This window comes from Melopsittacus undulatus, chromosome 2, assembly GCF_012275295.1.
Source record: "Melopsittacus undulatus isolate bMelUnd1 chromosome 2, bMelUnd1.mat.Z, whole genome shotgun sequence".
In the NCBI taxonomy this organism is placed as follows: domain Eukaryota; kingdom Metazoa; phylum Chordata; class Aves; order Psittaciformes; family Psittaculidae; genus Melopsittacus; species Melopsittacus undulatus.
The window spans coordinates 112578290-112602508 of record NC_047528.1 but is presented as its reverse complement, the minus strand read 5'-3'; the positions used below and the strand labels follow the sequence as shown (position 1 = coordinate 112602508).

Genomic DNA, 24219 nt, shown 5'->3' with positions numbered 1-24219 from the left:
GTAAATGCCTAGAAGTAAATTCTTGCATTTCTAATCCTTTGCTAGGATTGCGGGATGTTCTTAGAGGGGAAGGTGGAGAGCAGGAGGTGGATAATGTGACCTTTGAGACATGGTGCAGCCTATGCACTAATTATATACAGACAGCAACTATGAAAACCTCCCCTGACCTTCTTCAACAATTTCCTGTCCTGTGTGTACACACAAATGTGCTATCCCTTTCTCTCTCCTTCCTGCACTGTTAAAGCAAGCATTACCTTTGGTGTCATGTTATTGGTGATGCAGAAGGACAAGTGTTGCAAGATACTCTCCATGCTGTGGTACTGTTGCTGGCGGGTGGTGCGAAGGTATTTCTGCAGAGCTCTTGCCATGGAGGGGAAGATTGCCTGGGCTGCTTCTCGGGGGTCCATCATCTCTCCTGGAGCTTTCTGCTGTTCCTCTGCCTGGAGGCGTTTGATGTGAGTGAAAGCCTCCTCTACTGCAACCACAAGCCTGCAGAAGGAAAATCAGGATAGCAGGAGTTATAATGAGAGAGGTAGGATGGGGCTGTGGTTAAGGCAGAGCCTGGGAGTCAGGATATGCAAGCTCCTGTTTCCCATCTTTGCTACTGAGTTACTGCCTCTCATCTGAACGGTAGACAGCAGCTTTCTTTCCTTGACCAGCAATTGAGGGCCATAAACCAGGGTTAAGGCTTTAAAGCCTGAGTGTTGTACTTGGTTCTGCCAGCAAAGCATAAACATCAGTTACATGATTCAAACAAGACACAGCTGCCCTTGCATTTAATGCATGTCTTTGAAAACAACGGTTCCAGCATACAGGACTGCAGGGCGAAGCATAAGAAGGGACAAACAGTCAGGAAGAAGCTGCCTATAAACCAGCATGACCCAGGACACAGGCTGCTCAGAGAATCTGTGCTCCCAAGCTGCAGTGTGCTCTGGCATACACCAGCCAGGTACAGAGACTGTGCTGCTGATTGACGGCTCTGCATCCTCCACTCAACAGTGACAGGGCTCTTCCCTCAACAGCTAACACTGCAGCTAGAGGCACCCTCTGCAAACCACTCCTGTGTTGGCACAGGTGAGCAAACACCAACACCACTGCATAAAAAGGCAAATAGATGCCATTTAACACTTGCAAGTAGCCCAGAACTAAGGAACAAGTGAAGGGCTATGCTGCAGTTAGTGAGGAAAAAGCAATGATAGTAGAAGAATCACCCAACTAAACTCTTTTGCCCCTCCTGACAGGACTTGCTTCACACTAGATTTCCATTCAAATCACCAACTACTCTCCACACTGCCCTCAATACCCAAGCATCTTAAAGTCAGGGGAAGCTGCCTCACAACTAGCATGAGTACAGAGTACCACATTCAGAGTGTGTATGAAGAACAGCAAAAGAAACTGTGACCTCTTCCCATTTTGTGGGGAAGAGGGGACTGGGAATCAGTTTCTAATCTCTTCACATATATTTGTTGCAGCTCTGACCTTCACCTTTGAAACATCTGGCCTGATGTTCTAATGGCTGATGGGTTTTGTCTGACTAAGCATCTGTTCTAACCAAACTCAGCAAGCAAGGGAGATGCAGCCCAGTTGGTATGCTACAGAGCACAGAAAGGAAAGTTTTAGTTCCTATTGCTCTGAGGCTGCAAGAGAGCCTGAAAGACAGTGGCTATAGAGCACAGGTGAGCCCAAAGCAGGCTAGAGCACACAAACTATGCCAGCACCTTCCCAATGAAATATAAACTGCCAAAAGAAAACACTAACCAAGCCAGCTCCTTCCAGTTACGGCACATTCCTTCCAAACACAGCTCAGTTCAGGGGTGTCTGACCATAAGCAACTTGCCTCAAACTGTTAGGTATGTTAACTACAAACTGTGATTAGGCTCCAGAGCAAATAGAGCCACTATCTCAGGTCACCCCAACAACGCATCAACTCTGCAGCCTAAGTATGACTGGCAGAAAACAAACCTATGGCCCAAAATAACATCTAACTACTTCTGGTCTTATCTTTCCTCCTCAACTCATTGAAGGGGGCAGTCAAACAGCCCCTTTTATTAGTGTGCCAATACAAATATTCTCCTCACCTACAAACAGGTAACACCAAGTGCTCTATGGAGCCTGTCCGTGGGGGAAAACAATGGGATTTGCTACAGCAAGTAACCACAGATTTCTCAAGCACTGGACTGTTCCCTAATCCATGACATAGCATTAGCTTATCTGCACAATGTACATGAGCTCTGTTTTATTCATGTTCCTCACACAATTCCAGTACAAGCCATTACAGCCCTTACGCATCTGGATTTCAGACACTTCTTTGCTGTGACGGATTTACAGCCAACCCCCAGCCCCTTAAATCAGAGGCTCCTGTGAGGCTTGGCAATCCCCACAGGGCTGAGCCTCACAGGAGGGGATGGCTTTACCTTGCACGGCGCTTTCTCACTCGCCGCTCATGGTCAGCCTCTTCGTAGTAGAGCTCATTGTGACTGGAGTCCCTGCGACGAGCTGCAGCTGCGATCATGGCACGGGACTGCCCCGAAGCGTTGTTCCCTGGGCCTTGGAGAGGCAAGGACAGACCAAAAGGTGGTGTTACTGCCACAGGACTGGGGCTGGGACAGACCAGTGCCCCACAGCACCTGTCAAGTGCTCTGTGGCTCCAGCCTTCCCAGCTGAAGCTATAAATCCTTCCCCAGTCCTCAGGAGCTCTGGCAGAAACCCTGCTAGGCAGCATGGGCTTAGAGAGGGAGCTTTGAAACTTGGATAAGGGAAGTTAGTTGGGATGACACATACACAAAAGGCAGAGGTGAGGTGCACATGCCAAGGATGCAACTTACCACCCATTATATATGTTTTCAGTTTGAAGGCAAGAGCAGCTGGAACATACCACATTTCAGCAACAAGACAGTGCGAGCACACGAGAATTAAGGAGTTGGAAAGAGGAGAAAGACAAACACAAGAACATCATGAGACATGGAGACGAATGAACAAAAGCCAACTCCAGACAGTTACACGCAGGGAGGAAAACCAAGATGCAGGGTCACCTTTAGATAAAGCATAGGCTTTCCCAGAAGGGCAGACGCTGTCAGAGCAGCAGCATTCCTGCAGTAGGGTAGGCTGGGGTCTATGTGTGTAGCAGCTTCTCATGGCACTCTGAGCACACCTGCCTTACAGCTTCTGTTGCTGTTAACAGATCCTTCACAGGCACAGCAACAGGGAAGCTGCAATTTGCTCTGTAACACCCACTTAAGTGACAGAGCTGTCTACTACATTACCTTAACTAGTGACCTTAAAATACAGTAGTAGGTTCTTCAGCTCCCCCATGAAGCTCACAGCTCTGGCTATTCAGGCAGAGAGAGGCAAAAAAAATGTTGCCCCATAAGCCTACCAACCCTTCTATCTACCTAGAGATGGCTCTGCCCAGAGGGGGAAATGGAGAAGTCTCGGACTGCATTCAAACCACCAAAAGCTGCTTTTCTAAGTGCTCTGAAAGCCCCCACTCTCAACAGGCAGTGGTTAAGACCAATCAATTGCACAGACATGCTTAAAATTGTTGTGCTCATGCAAGGGCAACCCTTTGGTTTCTTTCCTGAAAAACACAAAGCACATTCCAGGACAGAAGCCTGAAGTTCACTCAGCAGCGGGAAGGACAAGCATTCAGACAGACAGCTTCTGAAGAGGCTAAACACTTCAGACTGACAGCCCTGAAATGGAGGATGTGACTCAAGGGAGATACTAGCTCCCAAATTGGGATTAGAACTGTAATTTGCTTTGTTGATTATGCCCAGTGATGAAAATCCTGGTTTTGAAGGTGAGCCTTCCCACTCTGTGTAAGAGAGATTACAGCAAGATTTTTTCCTTCCTGGCTGCTCCAGTATCAAAGACAAAAGTTGCCAACAAATTAGGCTGCCTTAATAGCATTACTGTCTTTTCACACGCAGGGTATAAGAGACTGTCAGGATGCCAGCGTAAGCTGCAGCCAGAACTACAGTCTGCTTCATCAAATGGATGGGAACCTTCTTAAAGACGTGCCTCTAAGCCTGAGATTTCCACATCCGCAAAGGCAGCAGCATTGCACAAGGAATGCTACTGCCCCACAAGGGAATGGCAGAGGTTTTCAGGCCCTGGCAGGGTCATGAGCTTGCCACTTAGAAAGGCCTGACAGCCACTTGTAAAGCTTCTTCTGGTTTCTTCTCCTCCAACAAAGCCTGTGAGCTATCAGCCCCTAAGCTACTATGCTATCAGACTGACAGTCTTACTTCTGAGCTTGGGTGTCCCAACATCCCAGGAGGTGCTGCACAACTGAGACCCTGCCTCATCCCAAAGAGATGTGCTGCATCAGAGGAAGAGACAAGCCAGTTACCAGCCAGAATGGCACATCCTGCAGCCAGCCTGGTGGGCCACTGGGTGTGAATGGTATGCACCTTTGGGATCGGGAAGCCCTCACCTTCCACACAGCAGCCTCCCTGAGAGTAAGCTGGAATGAAAGAGTGTAGAGCAAGTCTGCTTGCTTCCCCTCTCCAACTCAACTTGTTCTTGCTCATCTTTGAGCTTCCTCATTCCAGGCAGCAGGGGACACGCTATGAGGAATACTGCCCTCTTCCTCCCCCCTGCTTCCCCCTTCCTCTGTCAGGATGGGGACATCTTACTGTAAGGATCTAAATAAACCTCCAATTAATCTTCTGGATCAGGAGTGCTGCATCAGGTTTGGGAAAACATTTAGTATAAGATCTTGGGAACTTCAGAAGTCACCAAAATGAAATAAATACATTTAAAACCTAATTTACACACAAAAAAAACCAAACCTAACCCCCACCCATAAGGCACTGAAACTTAGTTGAAGGCAAAACAATCACATCCCATGTTTCTCCATGGGACATCCTTCATGTTTCAGTCTCCACACCCTGCACGCAGAGCCACCTTTCCAGGTAACCCCCTTCCCAGCTCTAAAAGCCTTTCAATACTAACAAATCCATGGGCAGGATGAGCCTTACCACATTTTGCCACAAGACTCCAGTCACCCTTCACCATAAAAGCTTCCTCTACAACTTCAGCTTTTCTATCAGAGGAATGTGCACTTTTATAAAGGCTGTGATGGCTGAGCATACCCTGCTTATCAAGCCTAGCTTTCACTGATAGGGTTTAAGAGTGCCAAATGATTTAAGTCCAGTTTTGACTGCTTTGAGTGTCCACAGGGATCCACCCATCCATCCATCCACAGACCTCTTTAAAGCCCAGAAGCTTGAAACAGGTTTGTTGAATGGCAAAGCTCAAAGGGGATAGTTATCTGTGTCTGAATTTCCATGAACTGCTTAGTGTCAGGATGACTTAGGAGCACAGCCATGCATAAGCCAGGCATAGCTAATTTAGTGCTAAGGCTGCAGGCTGACAAGCGTTGCTTTCAGTGGCAACTGCTGCTTACACAGTTGCTTTTCTTCCCACATTGGTATCAACCTTCTTCGCTTTCCCGAAGGCTGCCTGTGGAAGCATCACAATAAACCACTGGGGAACTCATTTAGGTTAAAAGTTGTGTTTATTGTACTATCACAACCAAAGAGATGACCCAAGAGCGACAAAAAGCAGAAGCCGCCTAAAACAAGCAGTGGTGCCAAAAAGTGCTTGTCAAGCCATGTAATTATAAAGCCTGACCCAAAACTTGGCCACTTTGCCTGGCAAAGACAAAAGCCTTATTGAGAGCTAAACACATCTGTAAAGTCATGGGGAACTGGCAAACTCGGCACTGTTAGGAAGATTTCCAGCAAGAGACAAGGATTTGGCAAAGCAAAAAGGTGAGAATGTGTGCATAACAAAGCATAAAGCCAACCCAGCCCTTCCCCATCCCACCCAGTCTCAGAGACTGCATTTTACCTCACCTACCATCAACATTGTAGACTTTCAGGCCAGCCATGTGCTTGGCTGCACGGGATTTGGAGGCTGTTAGTAAGGCTGGGTTGTAGACTGTGAAATCTCTGTAGTAGTTTTCCAAGACCACCAGTGCAGCTCGCTGGATGCTAGGGACAGAGAGAACAAACAAAATACAAGACAAAGCCCCCCAAAATGCAACAGGTTCTTTTGTTTTCTTAAAAGAAATGAAAAGGATAATAATAAAAAAGAAATAGCCACATTATTTGGGTCAGGATTGTCACATCCACAGAACTGTGCAATAAACGGAATATTAGTTACCCCCTGGGACCTGAAATTTAGCTTGAAATGCACAATAAATGTGCCCTCAACTCATGAGGAAGATGACAGGAAAGCCCTAAGCAAGGGCAGCAGAGATTGAAGCACTAGGCTGCTTGCAGTGTGGGAAATACAGAACAGGAGCTCAGCCTGCCTTGGCTGCGAGGCTGAAGCTCAAAGCACCACCCCATAGGTTTTGCTGTAGCTGGCCAGCCTAGATGGAGGGACCAGCTCAGGATGGATGCTTCTCCCTTTGAGTCATTTCCAGCCATACCTCAGAGCTCCTTCATCAAAGCATTGACAAGAGTCCAAATCTCTTCAGCTTTCACAACAAGATAAGATCACTGCCTGAAGAGTGTGGCTGCTGGAGAAGGGATTACCTCAGTTTTGCTTGTTAAATCCCAGGAAGGTCGGAATGTGCAGCAGTGACACTCCCTCCATCCCTTTGAAGGGATGCCTCTACATAACATGACAACACAAGGGAGCAAAACAGCACACGTGGCAGCAGCAGGAAAGGCTCAACCCAGAGGTATCTTCCTTTGCAATCATTTCAATAACAGAGGTGTTTGTAGGCACTGCTACCAACAAATAGGACAGTATTGCAAAACAAGGCACAGCTATGGTGTTTAGAAATGCCAACACACACAAACGGGATCCAGGACATGGCTCTCTCCACGTTGCTCTGGCTCCATGCCCCAGTGTGGTCTGGCTGGCAGCAGTGTCCTGAGCAAGTCACCAAGATCACCCATTCAGTCAGCTGGAGTTTGCCAAGAACCCACATTTCATTTTGAACCCACAAATATTATAAAGGGAACTGCCAACGTGTTTGTTGCCAGTTAATTGTAAAGTTCACACTTAGCAACAAAGCAACTGAGTATTCTCACACATGTTACAACATAGGAAGAAAACATTACAAGGATGGGAACGTGGGAAAAGAAGACAGCAGCAAATTAAGACCTAAATTCAGTTCTCAGCACTATGACTGATTCAAGGCAGGCTCCCAGAGGAGCAATTTCAATTTTCCTGTGCCTGGTGCTAATATTAAACTTTTACATCACACCCCAGTGATTTAAACACCACACACACACACACACACACACACACACATACACCCTTTGCCACTGATCACTGAATTAAGTGTAGATTCCAGCCCATTCACCAGATCCTGAGAAAGAAGAACAAACCCAGACTTGTTCAGTTTACCTTCAGCAGTCAGTATTAAGGTACAGCACCATGTATTTCATTAGCTGCATAACCTTAAGATGACTAATTTAGCTTTTGAAGCAAATTCTTTCTTCAGGACTGTTTGGATGCAGATTTCTTCTGCGTCCAGCTAAAGCATCTTGAAGAAGCTTTGCCTTTACCTTCGTATTTCCTCATATCAGGTTCATTAAAAGCAACTCCATTTAAGAACTCAGCTATTGATATGGATAAAAAAGGCACTATTTAACCAAGGAAGTAACTTTCCTTTAATGAAGCAGTACAAACTGACCTACTGACACACACACGTAGGCGCTAACAGAACAAATGAAAGGCAGTTTATTCCTCCCTGCCAAACTTGTGATTTCTACTGTGAATTTGCTGCAGCTTAAAAACAAAATGTCATAAAAGAAGTCATGTGGCAACAGCACATATTCCCCTTTCTGACTGCATTCAAACATGACCAAGTTTTTCCATGTCCACTTCCCAGGAAGGCAAAGCTCCACAGAATTTCATCCCAAAACGCAATGTTTGAAAAACCAGGACCAACTAAAACCAGCAAGATAAAAATCAAACAGTTATACTCTGCTAATACACTGCTCTCATTCCAGACAGCATTGAGACTTCCATCCCAGCAGTGGGAAACTGAGGTTCTCCATTGACCACCTAGCCCTATCAGGATAAAGCAAAATGTATCACAGGAGAGAATAACTTATTTTAATACATACACGTTTTCCCTGGACACCACAGATTGTGTTATCAGGATGCCAGCTTCCCCCATCTAATACTACCCCTTCCATCTCCCAAATAACCTACTCCACTAATTCATTGGCACAGCCACCCAAAATCTGAACACAATAAAGCTTTTACATTGCAATAACTGCCCTGAAAATTAAAAGCCTGGCTATTTATTGACAATGCAAATCCAGTACAGGCTCAGATCCACATACGAGATACCCCAATGACAGAGAAGCTCTGCTTTCTAGGGAGAGAATTGTAAGTAGACATTAGTTTCCTAAACTTGTAGGAGCCTATTTGTGTCTCTCATGGAGTCATCCTGAGCACGGCAGGTTAGGGAGACGGCTGTACTGTGACTCTGCAAATTCTCTTTTGAAGAAAAAGGGAAAGAAAAATGAAGAGAAGATGCTGCAGACAAGAAAATTAGAAGGGTCACAATAATTAACAAGAGAGAAGGCTGAATCAGAGCCTTCTGAGCTGTGTTGCTCACCCTCTCCAGCCACATCAAGGGGAAGCCTCATCCTGCAGAGCTCAGGACAGCCAGCCCTGCCCCATAAGGAAATGCAAAGCAACAAGACACACTCCCCCGACCCCCCTAACAAGCACAGCCATCCCAAGCACAGCAGAAAGGGACCTAAATTGTGCAACACAATGTACAAGGAGAAAGGCAACCACAAGCCAATAGCCATCCAGAACAGCCCTGTGGAGCAATGGTCTCACTGTTCGTGAGCAAAGAAAATGCTGTCAAAAGCTGCTGTCTCCTCACTGAAATTCAGGGATTTTGGGGCTTTCCACTGCAGGGCAGACCCTGGGGCTTGGCAAGCAAGGTTGAAGTGGCTGTAGCAGGCCTCCTCTCCACACACACCCCAGCTCCGACGGGAATGGGAACTGGCAGCCTTCCCAGAGCCCATGTTTGGAAGCTCTTCCCTCAGAGCAGGGTCTAAGGAGGAGTTCAGCACCATGTCGGTCACTGCATTCATTCCCCCACACTTCAGCAAACAGCAGCTTCCCTTGCCTTTATGACTTTAAAGGAATGGGGAGGAACAGGAAGAAAGTGAACAGAAAGTTTCAGTACTTCATTGCCTGCTTGGAGAAGGTCGGAGTGAGGACCTTGCTCATGTCCTAGGAAGATCGTATCAAGACACATAAAAGCATTTTCATGCAACAGTTCAGACTCAAACCCTTAAACCGGAGCAGAAAAAACCCTCTCATACAGGCCAGTAGCCTATTGGAAAGCCAGTTTTCCTTGTAGGCTGTACCAGTGAGGCTCTCTCTTTTGTTGCTTTGCATTCTTTGCAGTTGGAGGGTTGCTTTCGGTTTTATTCTAAATGATCTTCACCACCACCCTGGAGAAGGCCGTGTCACAGCATGCTGCCAAGAGGGAAAGCAAACAAGCAGACCCCACGGGGTACCTCAGTGGCATTTGGCAGCAGAGTCCTCTACAAACAGTAATGAATTAACTTGTACAGGGCATCCAAGGAAGTGGAGGAGGGGAATACGGGACACAAAGGCAGCAACTGTTGCCAATTCTTCTCTCTGGGAAGGTAAATCAGGAACGGTTTTGCCTGAATACTTGCTCCTACCTGGGATTTTGATACTAAAGAGTCTTGCTGTACTCTCTAGCTCATTCTGGCTTTGTATTTGCCTTCTGTGACATGGCTACACCAATACTGACTTTGGCTTTTTTAGAGGATTTCCAGGAAAACAAGCTAGTGCTATACTGAAGCAGAGCACAAAGAAAGAAGCTTGTTTATATAATCAGAACATTGGCTTTGGGCACTGTTGGTTTCTAGGAAAAGAGATTTGAGTCTTCTGAAATGATGAGGAAGGGTTAGTAAGATAGAAAATACTGAGAAGAGGAATAAAAGAAAGAGATTAAAGCCACACCTCAACACTCAAAATCGCCATTGGACATACTAGAGACCATCATTCACGTGGGTTTAGCAGCTTTGTGGCTTCCTGCTAAGCTATAAACGTAGCCTGTCACAGTGCCATACCAACCATGATGTAGACACTCCCGATTGTCCAAGGCTTCACGGTTTTGTAACAGATACTTTTGTACAGATATATTTTGTACACATACAGAAAGAGCTGATTGCTGCCAAAGCACTCACCTCCTTACCTCGCTATAGATGCAAACCCTGCATCAGAGTTTAGGGTGAGCCGCACACCTAAAATCCACAGGGAATAGTCAGAGAGCACTGATCAGCACTGTGTTAATGGAAGGCTGAGGAAGCCTGGAGTTATTTAATCCAATGATTCCCAACACAGATGTCACTCCTCCAACAACACTTTTTATTAATGTTCTTCAAAACAGACATGGCATCCAAACAAGCCAAGCTCTCTGGGCACACAAGATACATACCACAGCCAGTCAGGAAGCGCTGGCACCTCAAAGAGAAGCTGAGCAAGAATTGCATGCAAGAACCTTCCACAGAGAGTCAGCTCTGCCTTCATGGCTCTCTCCAGCCTACAGTTACATCAAGCTTAACTACTGTAAGAGATGCTGAGGTCTCCCGCAGTGCTGAGCTGCTCACCCACAGCACTCTGTACTCCCCCAGCACTGCTGTCAGCTCACATCCAACAGGCTCAGGAAAGTCCTTTGCCCCCCCAGAAGCACCTTCTTCCCTGAAACCCCCTTTACTTCACATACTCTTTTGCTAGACACAGAACTGGGGCTCGAGCTCCTGGTCCTTCACCACACTTGACTTCTCTACTTGACTGCTCTTCTAACACAACGTCACCAGGACTGAAACCTCAAAAACAGAACTGGAAATAACTAAAACAAAAATGCTTCCCACACCAACACCCCTGCTGAGAACAGCTGCCGAAGGGATTTCTAACATCCTTCTAGCACAGACTTGCTACCCTGGTCTGGCTACCATAGTGAGGTATGATGCCCAGATGCTCACGATGCAGCATGGCCACATCAGGGTCCATCTCCTGTATGCTGACAGAGCACAGGTGATTTGGTACTCACTGTCCTTTCCAAGCAGCACCCAGGAGAAAAGCTCCCAAGAGAACAGGGGTCACACAGAAGAGCTTTGCAGTGCCAGCAGTAGCACCAGTGCCTTAGCTACAGTTCTGCCCTCCCCAGTAAACAGAGCCAGAGTCAGACCTCAGTACAGATGCCAAGACAAGGAACTCCTTCAGCAGCTGTGGCCAAACAAGCAAAGGAGAAAAATGCCCTTTTAGTGTCGTAACTACAACAGCATTTCAGGTAGGTAGGGGGAAGAGAACAAGGCCACAGCCCCTAGGAACAGGAAAACCACATTTTCTTGTCAGACAACCACAACTGAAGTCTTTGCTCAGCTACTACAGGGAAGCACAATCCTCACCCTCCCTGCAACAGGCACTGAGTGACCAGGATGCCAAGAGTTTGTTTTAGATACCCAACTTCTGGCATTTAGTCAGCCTGGGAAGAGAGTTTGCAAAGTCAAACCTTTACTGGAGGAGGGAAGGAAACCTCCGTGCAGTAAAATGAAAGAACAGGAATTTAAGTGTGTCCCATCCATCTGAACAACTGTCACATGAATGTTTTAAGTTTACGGAGGGCACCAGCCTGGTTTCTAGGTAGATTTCCCTTTTTCTGCCCTGCATGGTCCAAGACACTGTGCTCACCAACACACACACTCTATGCCAAGTTTCCTGGTTGGTGTGACAAAAACCAGAACCAACATACCAGCTAAGCAGTAGAGTAGTTAATCACTGATGCAGAAGGGATTTCAACATACAGGTTTTCTAACTGAAAGGATGAGTCTAGGATTCATTTTCAGGTTGGGGTTTGCTTGTTTTCCACAACAGCAGCATAGCCAAAACCATCCAATATAGGTGAAAGGAAAACAAACCCTGCAAGTCTACCACTATATCTTCCGTTCTATTGGGAAGATAAGCTCAGAGTAAGGAAATGGGAGCTTTGAAAATGAAGGTATACCCAAGCTTCAGTGTGAGGAGGGAAGAAATCCACTCCTTTATTTCAAACAACCCAAACAAGCTACTTATTTAAGCCTCCCTGAAGAACCTTATAAAAGTATTCCCAGGCCAGTGCTCAGAAGACGCTGCTACAGAAGTGCAGACTGCTGAGTTTTAGCAAGCAGCTATAAAACCCCAGTAAACCCACAGGCATGCTCCCATTGCAATTTACCTTCTAGGAAACTTCCCAGCCTGGCAGTTCAATAAGTTAACTGGGCTTTAGGGTCCCAGAACTGGGACCCCACTGGCAGAACTTCAAATGCTGACGAATGCTTTCCCAGCCACCACACTGCCCTCACCTCCACTTCCCATAACTGAAGGTGGCAGCTAGTATCATTAACTGGGACAAAAACCCTAAGCTACTAACGGCAACATACAGAGAAGAGGAAGAAGAGGGGAATACAATCCTCTCAAAGTGATCCAAAAGGGCAAATAATATGGTTTACCAGGAAAAGGCAGTCACTGTGGTGAGGTCAGATACTGTTACAGCACCACACTTCCTCAGCATCACAGTGAACATCTCATTTCACACTACACAGTGCCAAGGGAAGCAAATATCACAAGGACACTTGTTACTACCCCTGACATAATATTCAACAGATAGAAAATGAAGTAAGAAATCAGCTGCAAAAGCCTAATGTAAGTTTTAGAAGCAATGGAGGTGCCAGAACACCAGAAGAGCTTTCCAGGGGAGGCAGGAGACTCTTCTCACAAGGAAAGACTTAAGCTCGTGCTGAGCCTAAGCTTCTTTCCAGGTTCACTGTATGCAACTCTAGGATGCCTTATTGCTGTAGGTCAGCCTAGGTAACCAGGAAGGCTGTCTTTAGGCCCCTCATGGAAGAGCAAAGGGGAGCTTGCTAGCATGTGGCAAAGGTATGCTGCACTGATTACCTCAGCCCAGCCATTGGGATGGGTACATGAGCACACAACAAGAGCAGCTGCAGGGGCTGCATCTGAAAGAGAAGCTTGTGAAAGCCTGGACATGAGGCATGCCAAACCTCTCCCCAGAAGGCTGAGGATACCAGCTGCCAGGGAGTAGGCTCCAAAGCAAACCACTAGCATCCTCCTACACCAAGACCACCTCTCCAAAAACACTGTGTGTGTGGGAGCTGTTTTCAAGCACTTACCATGCAGATACCCAGAAGAACCACTAAATCCAAACAGTACAGCTCATGGATTAGCTAGTGGACAACAGCAGCTTTCAGGCACTAACAGCCTGGGCTGGATTTCAAACAGTTCCTTAGACACCAATAACCACATGCAGATGTCCCAACAGCTCTCAAACTAAAGACATCAACTTGCCTTTGATCATATATCACACATTCAAACCTTCTCATCAAGCAGAAAGAAGTCCTTGCTACCAGCACCTCCCTGCCCCAAGGTTTGCTGCAACACAGAGAAGAAAGATGAGAGCAAAGGAGCCACGTATCTGCCATGTTCCAGACACCCACAGTGAACCAAACCAACGTCTGGCCAGACGTCCAATACCACAAGCCCAACCCAGCACCCTCAGGAGCCAGGAGCAGTTGAATTGGATCTGGAAAGCAGCAGCTACTGGATCCACAACCTAGAGCTCAGAAATGGGGCCTAGTGAATATACTAACTAGTTTATTTAGGAGAAAACAAAAAACCAACTAAACAACTACCATCTGCTCACACTGAAGCAAAACCAAAGCTGTGAAAGGCTTCTTTTATTGATTGAGCAAATCGGCAGGTTGGGAAGAAAGGCAGTGACAGAAGAGCACAAAGGACACAGCTTAAGTGAAAAGATGATGGTAAGATGCTGATGTTGAGATGTCCCCACCAACCTGCACGGCATGGTGGATACAGGCACACCAGACACACACAGGTGCAGCAGGGGCAAGACAGCTTCCTGTGGCACCTACAAGTGTTGCATGCAGTTACCAACAGCCCAAGTAGGCTCCATTTGTCTGCACCAACTCGACACAGACGTAGGACCAATTTGTAAGATACAGGGATGCTGATCAGTAGATCTTAGTTACCATCTCCACAGCTGAGTGGAATATTGAGACCAAAGAACCCTGTTGAAGGAGACCTTGCATGAACACTGCCAGGGATGGAGCATTCACAACTGTTCCAGTGTCTCACTACTCTCATAGTGAAGAACTTCCTTATATCTAACCTGAACTTCCCCTGTTTCAGTTTGAGCTCACCACCCCTTGTCCTGTCACTACAGCCCCTGGTGAAGAGTCCCTCTCCAGCATCTTTGCAGCAGAAGAGCACACTTTAGCAGGCAAACATGCACCATCAAGGAGTGCTCCTGCACTGCAATGCACACAATCTATCTCCTCATGCAGGCAGCAGCAGGACTGCTTTCAGTGGAACCATCACTGCCATGGCAGAATGCTGTTCTGCTTTTTCCCTCTGCCATATCTCACTTTTCTTCAGCCACCAGAAGTCTCTGTAACCCTTAAGCACCAAAAGGACAGTTAAAATGACTGCAGAAATTAAGCTGGGCTAAATAATCCAGGAACAAAGATACACACACAAACAAACTATAAAGCTACATAGATATTAGGGAGATATAAATTGCCAGTTCTGCCATTCAGATCCCTGTGTAATTAGACACAACTTCTGAGAGGGGTAAGTAAAGATAAGGAATGATCAAACTGTTGACAGGATGGATATTTTTCAGCAGCATTAGTTTAAGAAGTGACATGAAACTATGACCATACATTTATGTCATTCAGAGTGTACTGAGTATTTATGAAGAAGGCTTCAATAGCTGAGGTTATAGTTAGGATTTAAGGAGTTTCAAACAAGTCAGAGGGGACAGGACAATACCAGGGTGTGCTTTACCCTCTGAACACAAGAGGTGGAAGCAAGAAAGAGCTTACCCTGCATGCAAGAGTGAAACAGGCCCTTAGTACAGACACGTAAGGGATGAAACACCAGACTCGCCCAAGCCCTAAGGTGCAGGGCACCCACTAGCCTCCAACTCAAGCTTGTACCCCCTTCTCCAGCACCTAGGAACCTTGCAGCAGCCAGCAATATACAGCTGGATTACCACTTCCAGGCCCTGGGAGTTGCAGTCCATGACAGCAATGCATTTCCTCTCCCAGCACACATGTATGATATGCCTCTGATTACTGTGAGCATCAAAAGGAAAAAGAAATCAAAATGCAGCAACTGGCAGGTATGGCAAGAGTCTGTGAGAAGTCTGCATTTTCACAAGATAATTTATAACCTGACCATGCATCAAATAAGGCCAGAGTCTTCAGACAAGGAATTCTTCAAGTTACATGAATAGTTATGAAGTAACTAAGGGTGGGGTGGTGGTTTTTTGTTGGGTGTTGTGGGGGTTTTTTAGGTGAAAGCTAAAGGAATGCAACTTCAATTCCAAGGAAACAACAGAAACAAAATTAAAAGCTTCTCCTGGCAGCAGAGCATCAGTGCTGGAATAGGATTTTCCATTTAGCTGCTGCTGCCATGAAACATTAGTGTCCAGCTTTTGTTCCAAACAGCAGCTTTAGTCTCTTTTAGGATCTCTCTCACAACATCTCGGAGCATTATTTCCCCATGAGCCCACATGGACAGGCCTGAAGAGGCAGAATCAATGCTACACACTAACAGACCTTTGCACACAGAGGAGCATCCCACTCAACAGTCCAGCATCCCTCCACCACAAAGCATCCTCCACTTCAGCAAGCTTTGCACAAGAGCCATCTCACCCAGCAACCCTACTACCAACACAGTGGCATGGTCCATGGTTCCAAGCTGAACAGCAAAATTCCAGCCCCAACAAGTATGCAACTGACCCTCCACCAGGACTTCGGGAGCACAAGCTGCAGTTAGCAGCCCACAAACCTCAGCTAAGGTCGTTCCTGCTGTGCCACGAGCCTGTTCTGCTATCAGATGGGAAATGGCTCTCCCCAAACTGTCAGCTGAGGTCTCCACTTGACCTAAACTGCATAAGGGGAATTTAAGCACAGAGGTTCATTCAAGGGGAGTCAAGTTATAAGGGAGAAGAATGCCCTCAGTTTTGGGGGGGAACACCTAAACAAAAGTCCCTCTTTTATGACCACCCATCTCCCTATTAACTCTTTCTTATTCCTTCAGGGTAGGATCAGGAATTAGCTTCCAGTTTTCTTGGCCACAACTCAGTTGTGCTGTACAAGAACTGTAAATCTGATTTCTTGCACTTCTACCATGAAGTGAGCCTCCTCCTCTCCCCCAAGGAGCACAGAGCTCACTTCACTCCCTTGCAGAATACTTGTATTTCATCATTCACCACCACAAACAGATGTCAAAGGTTGAGGGGGTGGATTTTTACTTTTTTCCCCACCAGCATTTGAAGATAAAAGTATCTTCATGGCCACAGAATTTGTTCAGCAGCTTTAGAAAGACCATCTGTGTCTGTGGGTGGTACACACAGGCACTTTGGAGGGCCGTGACAGCAGGGGGAAAGGAATTACATGACAAACCCCTTAAGTACAGGGTATGCTGGAGCACATGCTGCTCTTGTACTTCTGGGCAGCAGTAATTTTGAAAGACAAACCAACAAGAGAAATCCCTGCAGATGAAACCAATGGCATTTCCTCCACACCATCTCTTTTGGAAGGATGGAGCCTACCAGAGCTCCCCATCAGGGAGCAAGTAATACCATATTAGCAAGAAGGATTAATAATTGACAGCAGGCCCTTCACTTACATAAAGGCTCGTAAACTTGTAAGTATTAAGTATGCCAAAAATGTGAGACTGCTCCAGGGTATAACAACCATCCTGTGCCACTCACTAGTGCTGCCTGGTGCATCTGCAGGAGCACAATACAACCAGCATCTGGGCTGTGGTCCAGGACACAGTGGAGAGGAATGGAGAGGTGGTGTATGCACAAAGGGCACTGGGTGATCAAATATCAAGATCAAACAAGGAAGGAGAGAGGGGTAAGAAAGATGACCACAAGCACTTCAGTTCCCCAAGTTCTGTCACCTTTATTAAAAGAATGAGCAGCTCTGTTTGTGAAGCCAAACTCTTCTGAGGCTAAGAAGTCCTAAGCTGAACTTTGCTGGCAACACTGTCCATGCACCACCAAACAGACCCTCACAAACCAGAACAAGACACCACTCCCATAACTCATCTGGAGTATCAAAGGAGAATGCCCTCTACTTAACAGGGAACAGCACACATGTGTTTTTCAGAGGCTATTGGAAAATTCCCTCCTGCAGTTCCATGGGTACCCTCATGGCAAGAGCAATCAGGTGAACAGCCCTCTGCAGCACCATCCTTCTGGAGGAGAGGCAGCAGATACAGACAGAAGTGGGAAAGGAATGGCCTGTGTGTAGGAATGTGGCTGGAAGTCTTTTCCCATTAAGTCATTAACAGCTCAGCCCCAGGCCAGACCTTCCTTCCATGGAGTACCATGGCATGGGACATTTGCAAGGTGCTAATACTCAACTGCCTTTGGTACACAGCTGTGGACAGAGTTCTGCACACTCGGGAATGGGAGCATGAAGAAGCAGCAGGGAAATGGTGAATCGCAAAAAGGTGGCTGCAAACACCCAGTTACACAAAGACATTGGTTGGAGATCATGGGTCTGACACCTCTCAGCACTAAAGAAGCTGCTCTGGAGCAGAGCACCCAGTTTCTTCAGGAGCTTCACATATGCAGATGCAATTAGCACCCATTTAGCTGTCTATCCCAGAACTTCTTGGGAGGAGAGACTACTCAAGACTGGTGCTCATCAGGTTTTGTGATGGGCAGGGATGGGGGACACTCACACAAATGCTCATCAGGGTGCCTAGCACTGAGAAAATGCATTCAGGAACAAAGCTGATTTCACACAGTCTGCAAAGTCAGGAGTCTGTGGAACATGTTATTCTAGAAGCTTCTGTAATCAAGGCAGCAGGAGAGTTAATAAGATGTTTTGCTACAAAACAAAGTAAAAACTCATCAGCTGAATCTTCTTCATCACAGTGTTTGTCACTATGGAAGACAGTGAGGGTTGAAGAAACCCCCAAGGATAAAGGAGGATCTGCACAACCCTTCTAATCCCTGGGAACACAAACCAAGCAAACTGCACACAAGGTAGAGGAAGAGCACACAAGCCCAGAGTGCCTTCAGCAGGAGATAGCTGGGCAGGTTCAGCACTGCACCACTGTGCACCTACGCTTGCTCTGCAGCCTGACTGGACACAGAAATAGCCCATGAGTGTATGGGATCAGTCACACTATGAACAACCAGTTGGACACACATTATGAAGTTCCACAAACCACAAGATTTCAGCAGCTCTTACCTGAAGAGATCCAGCTTCCTAAACTCATGGTTAAGCTATGCTAGAAATCAAACCAAAGGTGTGCATATGTCATGGAAGCTTTCCTCTTGAGGGGTAGGGAGATTTTAGGCCAGCATAACCTGAACAGAAGTGTTGATACAACTCCAAGCAAGAGTGCTCTGTGCAGTTCAAATGCTGACCGGGTGTTGTTCATTATACATATTTCACCCTTGAAAAGGCAAAACAGACTTGAGCTACCTTTTTGTTGCAAGGTCAGGTGCACAGAACCTGGAAAATGCAGGGTGTAGTATGGAGCAGCTTATTCCTGCTCATTAGTCCTCCACACACTCCCTCACTAGGGAACACAGGGACACAGACAAGCTCAGACTAGATCAGTAAATACTGACAGCCTAGTTTTATAAGCAGCAGATTTATATATGTTATGTTTCATAAGCCACAGATTCAGTAAATAAAAGACTACCGACCCAAAGCAGCTGGGCCAAAAGTGGCATCAGCTTCTACCATGCCATTCCCTTTCAGAGAGCATCAACCAGCTCATCCCCATCTGCAGAAGCTGCACCCTGATTCCAAAGGCATACAGAGGCTTCCCCACTTGCTCCACAGCCATCTGGTTCATAAAGGCAAGCCCATGCCAGGAAGGACAGAAAAGCAGACTGAAGCTCTTAATACTTCATAGAGCTCAACACATGCTGAACTACTATGGCTCTGCTCCTCATATCCCTACTGCAAGGATGAGCTCAGTCACTTCTAACATCAGAAAACCAAGCCTATACCGGAGCCCAACATTCAGTCTATGTACAAGATCAGTAATCATCGCATGTGCTTGAAGCCATTCATCTTGAGTTGTTCAGACTAACAAAGCTCTAGGGTAAGGAAAATATTCACTGGAGAAGAAGGGAGTACTACAGGAAAAGAGGGTTTTCTCCATTAAGATCCTTCCTATGTGGTTTCTGAGCCATCCAGAAGGTACTGAATTGTAGATAACAGGTACCACCAGTGTCCTATCCAGAGGGACAAACCAGAGCCTCAGCTGCAAAATCAAGCCTCAGCTCACAAAATTAGCAGCCTTTCAATTGAAAAGTCACCTGTGGGCTGGCTGCAAAGCGGTGGACATGTTGTGCCCAATCCCGATGTTTTAGCATTAGAAGATAGTGTTTATGATGAGTGCAGGCCATGATCCCAAGTCAGCAAGTGCCTACGTGGAGCTTGACAGTAACCGAGGAGGAAGAAAGCCGTGGGTAAAGAAGCAAAAGTAGCAGTGCAAGCAAGATAAGATGAAACTGGAATGAGCTAAGACACAATAGTGAACTGTGAGCAAGCTTTAAAGGCTAGGTTCCCATATGCTTAATTTAACCAATTGTATACTAGTTGCTGTGTGCTACACTGTATATGTATCCAATTATAATACACCAAACTATTGTAAGGAGATGCAAACAGTATATGTGGGTTGCTTGGGCCAATAGGACTAATACGTCAGCCTTTTGTCTGTTACTAGCTGCAGTATCAGAACCTTTCCGCACGTGTCTTATTGGTGTTCCAGAGGTTGATCCCAAAAAATTCAGGGGGTTTGTAAGTAATGAATCATTGCCTAATGCTACTATAATATAACAAGAAGCTGGAGGCCGTAATAGAAGCAACTCCTGGTTGTCTACAGAAATACCAGTACAGCAGGGTAATATCAAAAGATCACATTTTGGGATGGATGTCAGTTTTATTGATAAGCCATTCAAACAAAACACTTCCTTGGGACCCAAGAGTTAGTTCTGGCAGGATCTCTTAATGGAACAGGAGATGGTGGATGTTTTGGGTTGGGTGGTAACCTAACTGCAGAATCGCAGGGCATTCGACAGCATTGGTATGGAGAGAAACTCTCTGGACCATGGACTAACGTGACCGGGAAAGGTCATTATGGTTATTGCTCTGCCATAGCAGCTGCTTGAGCTTGGTGTGGAGGTGCGGTAGGTTTAGAAACACCATGGACTCACTATAACTTAACTGTGAACCAACCATTAGCATTGCCTAGAGGGGTCTATTTGATACGTGGAAATAGAGCCTGGCAGGAAATCCCAGCTTGGGCCTTGGGAGGGCTTTGTTATTTTGGGTGATTAAGCCTGGTGGCTCCTCTGGTAGACCTTTTAAAAATCATAGAATCATAGAATAGTTAGAGTTGGAAAGGACCTCAAGATCATCCAGTTCCAACCCCCCTGCCATAGGCAGGGACACCTCACACTAAACCATAGCACCCAGGACTTCATCCAACCTGGCCTTGAACACTGCCAGGGATGGAGCATTCACAACCTCCCTGGGCAACCCATTCCAGCACCTCACCACTCTTACAGTAAAGAATTTCTTCCTTATATCCAATCTAAACCTCTGCTGTTTAAGTTTCAACCCGTCACCCCTTGTCCTATCAGTACAGTCCCTAATGAATAGTCCCTCACCACCATCCCTGTAGGCCTCCTTCAGATACTGGAAGGCTGAATCAAACAAGATTGAAACAAGAACTCCATGTCCTGGAGCGAACCTGTAATGATTTGGTTCAACTGATTGGAAAAATAGAAAATTTGCTTGCTAGTATTTTTGCCCTGTGTGTCCTGCAGCCATAGCCAATGCAAATTTGCAGAAATCAGCCTGTTGGGCAGCTAAACAGGCTAATGTCACTTCTGCCATTTTGACTGATCTAATGAAGGATATTGATAGCAACAGGAAGGCAATCTTACAGAATCATGCAGTGATTGATCTTTCATTATCAGCCCATGGTCATGGATGTAATGAATTTGAAGGAATGTGTTGTTTTAATTTCTCTGATCAGTCACAATCTGCATATCAGAAGTTACATGAGTTACAACAGAGTGTGCAGAAGATACGGGTGGAAACTGGATTAGATGATTGGTTATCACAATTAGGCTTTAGTGGTTGGCTAAAACCTTTGTTATATATCTTCTTACAACTTGTTATAATCTTGGTTATTATTGGATGTATTTTGTGTTGTCTTGTAAACTGTGGTAAAACTGTGATACAGAAACTAATGAAAAACATCTGGATTGTGCAAAAACAAGAAGGGGTAATTGTGGGCTGGCTGCAAAGCGGTGGACATGTTGTGCCCAATCCCAATGTTTTAGTATTAGAAGATAGCGTTTATGATGAGTGCAGGCCATGATCCCAAATCAGCAAGTGCCTACGTGGAGCTCGACATGAACCGAGGATGAAGAAAGCTGTGGGTAAAGAAGCAAAAGTAACAGTGCAAGCAAGATAAGAAGAAACTGGAATGAGCTAAGACACAACAGTGAACTGTGAGCACGTTTTAAAGGCTAGGTTCCCATATGCTTAATTTAACCAATTGCACACTAGTTGCCATGTGCTACACTGTATATGTATCCAATTGTAATACACCAAACTATTGTAAGGAGATGCAGACAACAGTATAAAAAGAATACTTTGTAATAAATGGCATTTGCTTGATCACTTTGATCATTTCTGCGTTGTCTGTGACTCCCGCGTCGCGACAGTCACCTACTGTTGCTCTCTCCCACCTTTGTTTCCCTTTGTTGGTGCTTTCAAACTCACACCCAACCTCGTGCTTTCTCCCAGGTTTGATCTTTCTGGCATCACCTTTATTTCCTCCTCTTCACCCATGTACCACCATACAGCATTCCCTCTGCATGGCAAACCTTCCTGCCAGGAGCAGCAGTGAGCTGAGACTTGGCACCAAATTTACTGGGACTCCAACATAATTTTTACCTCCCCCTTCCAGCTCCTGAATGGATGCCAAAGGGAACACTTGTTTTGGCAGTTCAAGTCTCCCAGATGAAGAGTTGCAGCCAAAGTGCTGGGGGTGGGACCAAGGCAGCCTATTAAAAAGTTGATTATAATATGAATTTGGGGAACTACTTCCAAATATGCTTACCCTCCTGGACCTAGGGCTCTCGGGGGTGGAGTGGAATCCCTAACTCAGCATTTTCGGCTTCTTTACTGGGTTTGGAGCCAGGGAGGGTGGAAAATCCTGTCTGCACCCCGCCTGGCAAAAACATGGGTTTCCAGAAAGGTGGCGGAGCTATTGTTTTCTTCCTTTCTCCCCTAGAAAACCTGTTGTGCTCATACTTGCATAGCTTCCTCTGCCTCATCAGAAAAGACCTAGAATTTGAAAGCTTCTATGTTGGATTAAGAGGGTCAATATTAGTAATTTTCCTGTGGAAAACCCAGAGCTACTCCAAGGAGCAACACTGATAAGATGCCACAAGAGCCTTTTCACCACCAGCTTCACTGGAACACACTGGACTGTTGAGGAAGATGAACTCCATAAACAGCCAGGGAGAAAAACTTTGAGGTATCTGAGAGCATAAAGAGGACAAAAGGCTGGACTGAGGTTGTGATTTCAAGAGGCAGTCAGATTGCTATACCTGTTAAAGCATGCTTCTTCCTGCCAGGTGTCAGGCCACAAACCCATCTAAGACCCCTTAAAAAGTGTAGGGGTGAGGCAAGCATGCATGGTGGTAAATGGAGAGGCTAGAGGCACCAACAAGTAGTATATATATAGCCCATCATAACTATCCCTGCCTCTCCAGGACATCCACAAGGCTGCTTCTCCAGTCTTCCCAACTAATCCAAACTGTCCTTGCATGCCTCTCATCAGCAGACCTCCCATTCCAGCCCCATGCCTCAGCCAGAGAACCAACCAGAGGCAAAATGCATCCCCCTGTGACCTGCACTGACATGTCACTGGCAAGAAGGTCAATGCTTTTATGGAAACTTGGCAATACTATACTGCAAAGATGTTCCAAAGTTCCCTAATTCCCCAAGTAACTCCATTGCTTATAGCAAAACAGAGAGAGAATGAACTGTCCCTTTGTGGGGAGCCATCTGGCTACTGATCAGACCTACAGTTTTACCTTCACACTAGTAAAGATGGAAAGATGCACAGGCTTCAAAACACGCATCAATATACTTCATCCTCATCTGTAAGAGGCTAAAGGAAAAAGCAACACTAGTTTACCATTATTACACCCACTTCACGAGACTCTCCTAAAGCACAAGACACTGAAGCATCTGTTTGCTGCATGGTGTGAATTCAATATGCCAAATGAAATTCCAGCCAGCTTGCCAACAAATGAGAGGTTATTAATTTCCACATGTCTGATTTCACCCTGGATCTTACAACTTTTCACTACTCTCACATCACCCAAGTCATTTCCAGACCTTGCTGCAAAGAGAAGTGGAGAGAACACTCTAACACATATGCTATTAAATATTTAGGCCCTGGTTCTCAAGCAAATTCTTTGCCTTCAATGGCAAGCCAGGCATGCAGATGCACAGCATCCTCATCCCCCTAAACACAAACCACAATCTACCACCAAACAACCAGCAAAATCTCTCTCAAACCAAACCTGCAGTGTTGTATATATATATAGATACATATATATATACACATATGTATGTGTGTGTGTATATATATACACACATATATATATGCATACATGTACTGAACTTCCTGTGCAGCATTCACTTACAAGAACTGCCATGGCACACCTCAAGGCACAAAGCTGTGGCACAGAGGAACTCTGGTAGTTATCTCTCCATATCCATAGTTTTAAAGGTTATGCTGGAACTGTCATTTATCACAGACGACTTTTTAACTTAAAGTTTAATAAATCAAAGGTTTCACAAGAAAACCTACAGAGATCAGTTCATTATTTTAAATCCTGATGGTGACCTTTCATTAAGTCAATGGGAACACTCCCATTACAGAAGAGGGACTCTTCTTCATATTTTACAGAGAAGGAAAACACAGCAGAGTCCACACCTAGTTCACCCAAAAGGCTTTGAGTTCTTCCATTAAGCCAGAAACAACATTCAGGAATCAGCTCCCAGCCTTGAGCTTCAAAGCAAT

General features: G+C 45.8%; 1 protein-coding gene across 1 annotated transcript in view; it reads right to left on the bottom strand.

Moving 5' to 3' along the window:
- The window catches only part of VANGL1 (VANGL planar cell polarity protein 1), a 43857-nt gene that overhangs the window by 5180 nt on the left and 14458 nt on the right, over positions 1-24219 (bottom strand). The window contains exons 5-7 of the mRNA XM_034074390.1: positions 5866-5999; positions 2415-2547; positions 255-489 (exon numbers count right to left, since the gene is read on the bottom strand). Coding sequence (XP_033930281.1) covers positions 255-489; positions 2415-2547; positions 5866-5999 — 502 coding nt within the window. The remainder of the gene's footprint in view (positions 1-254; positions 490-2414; positions 2548-5865; positions 6000-24219) is intronic.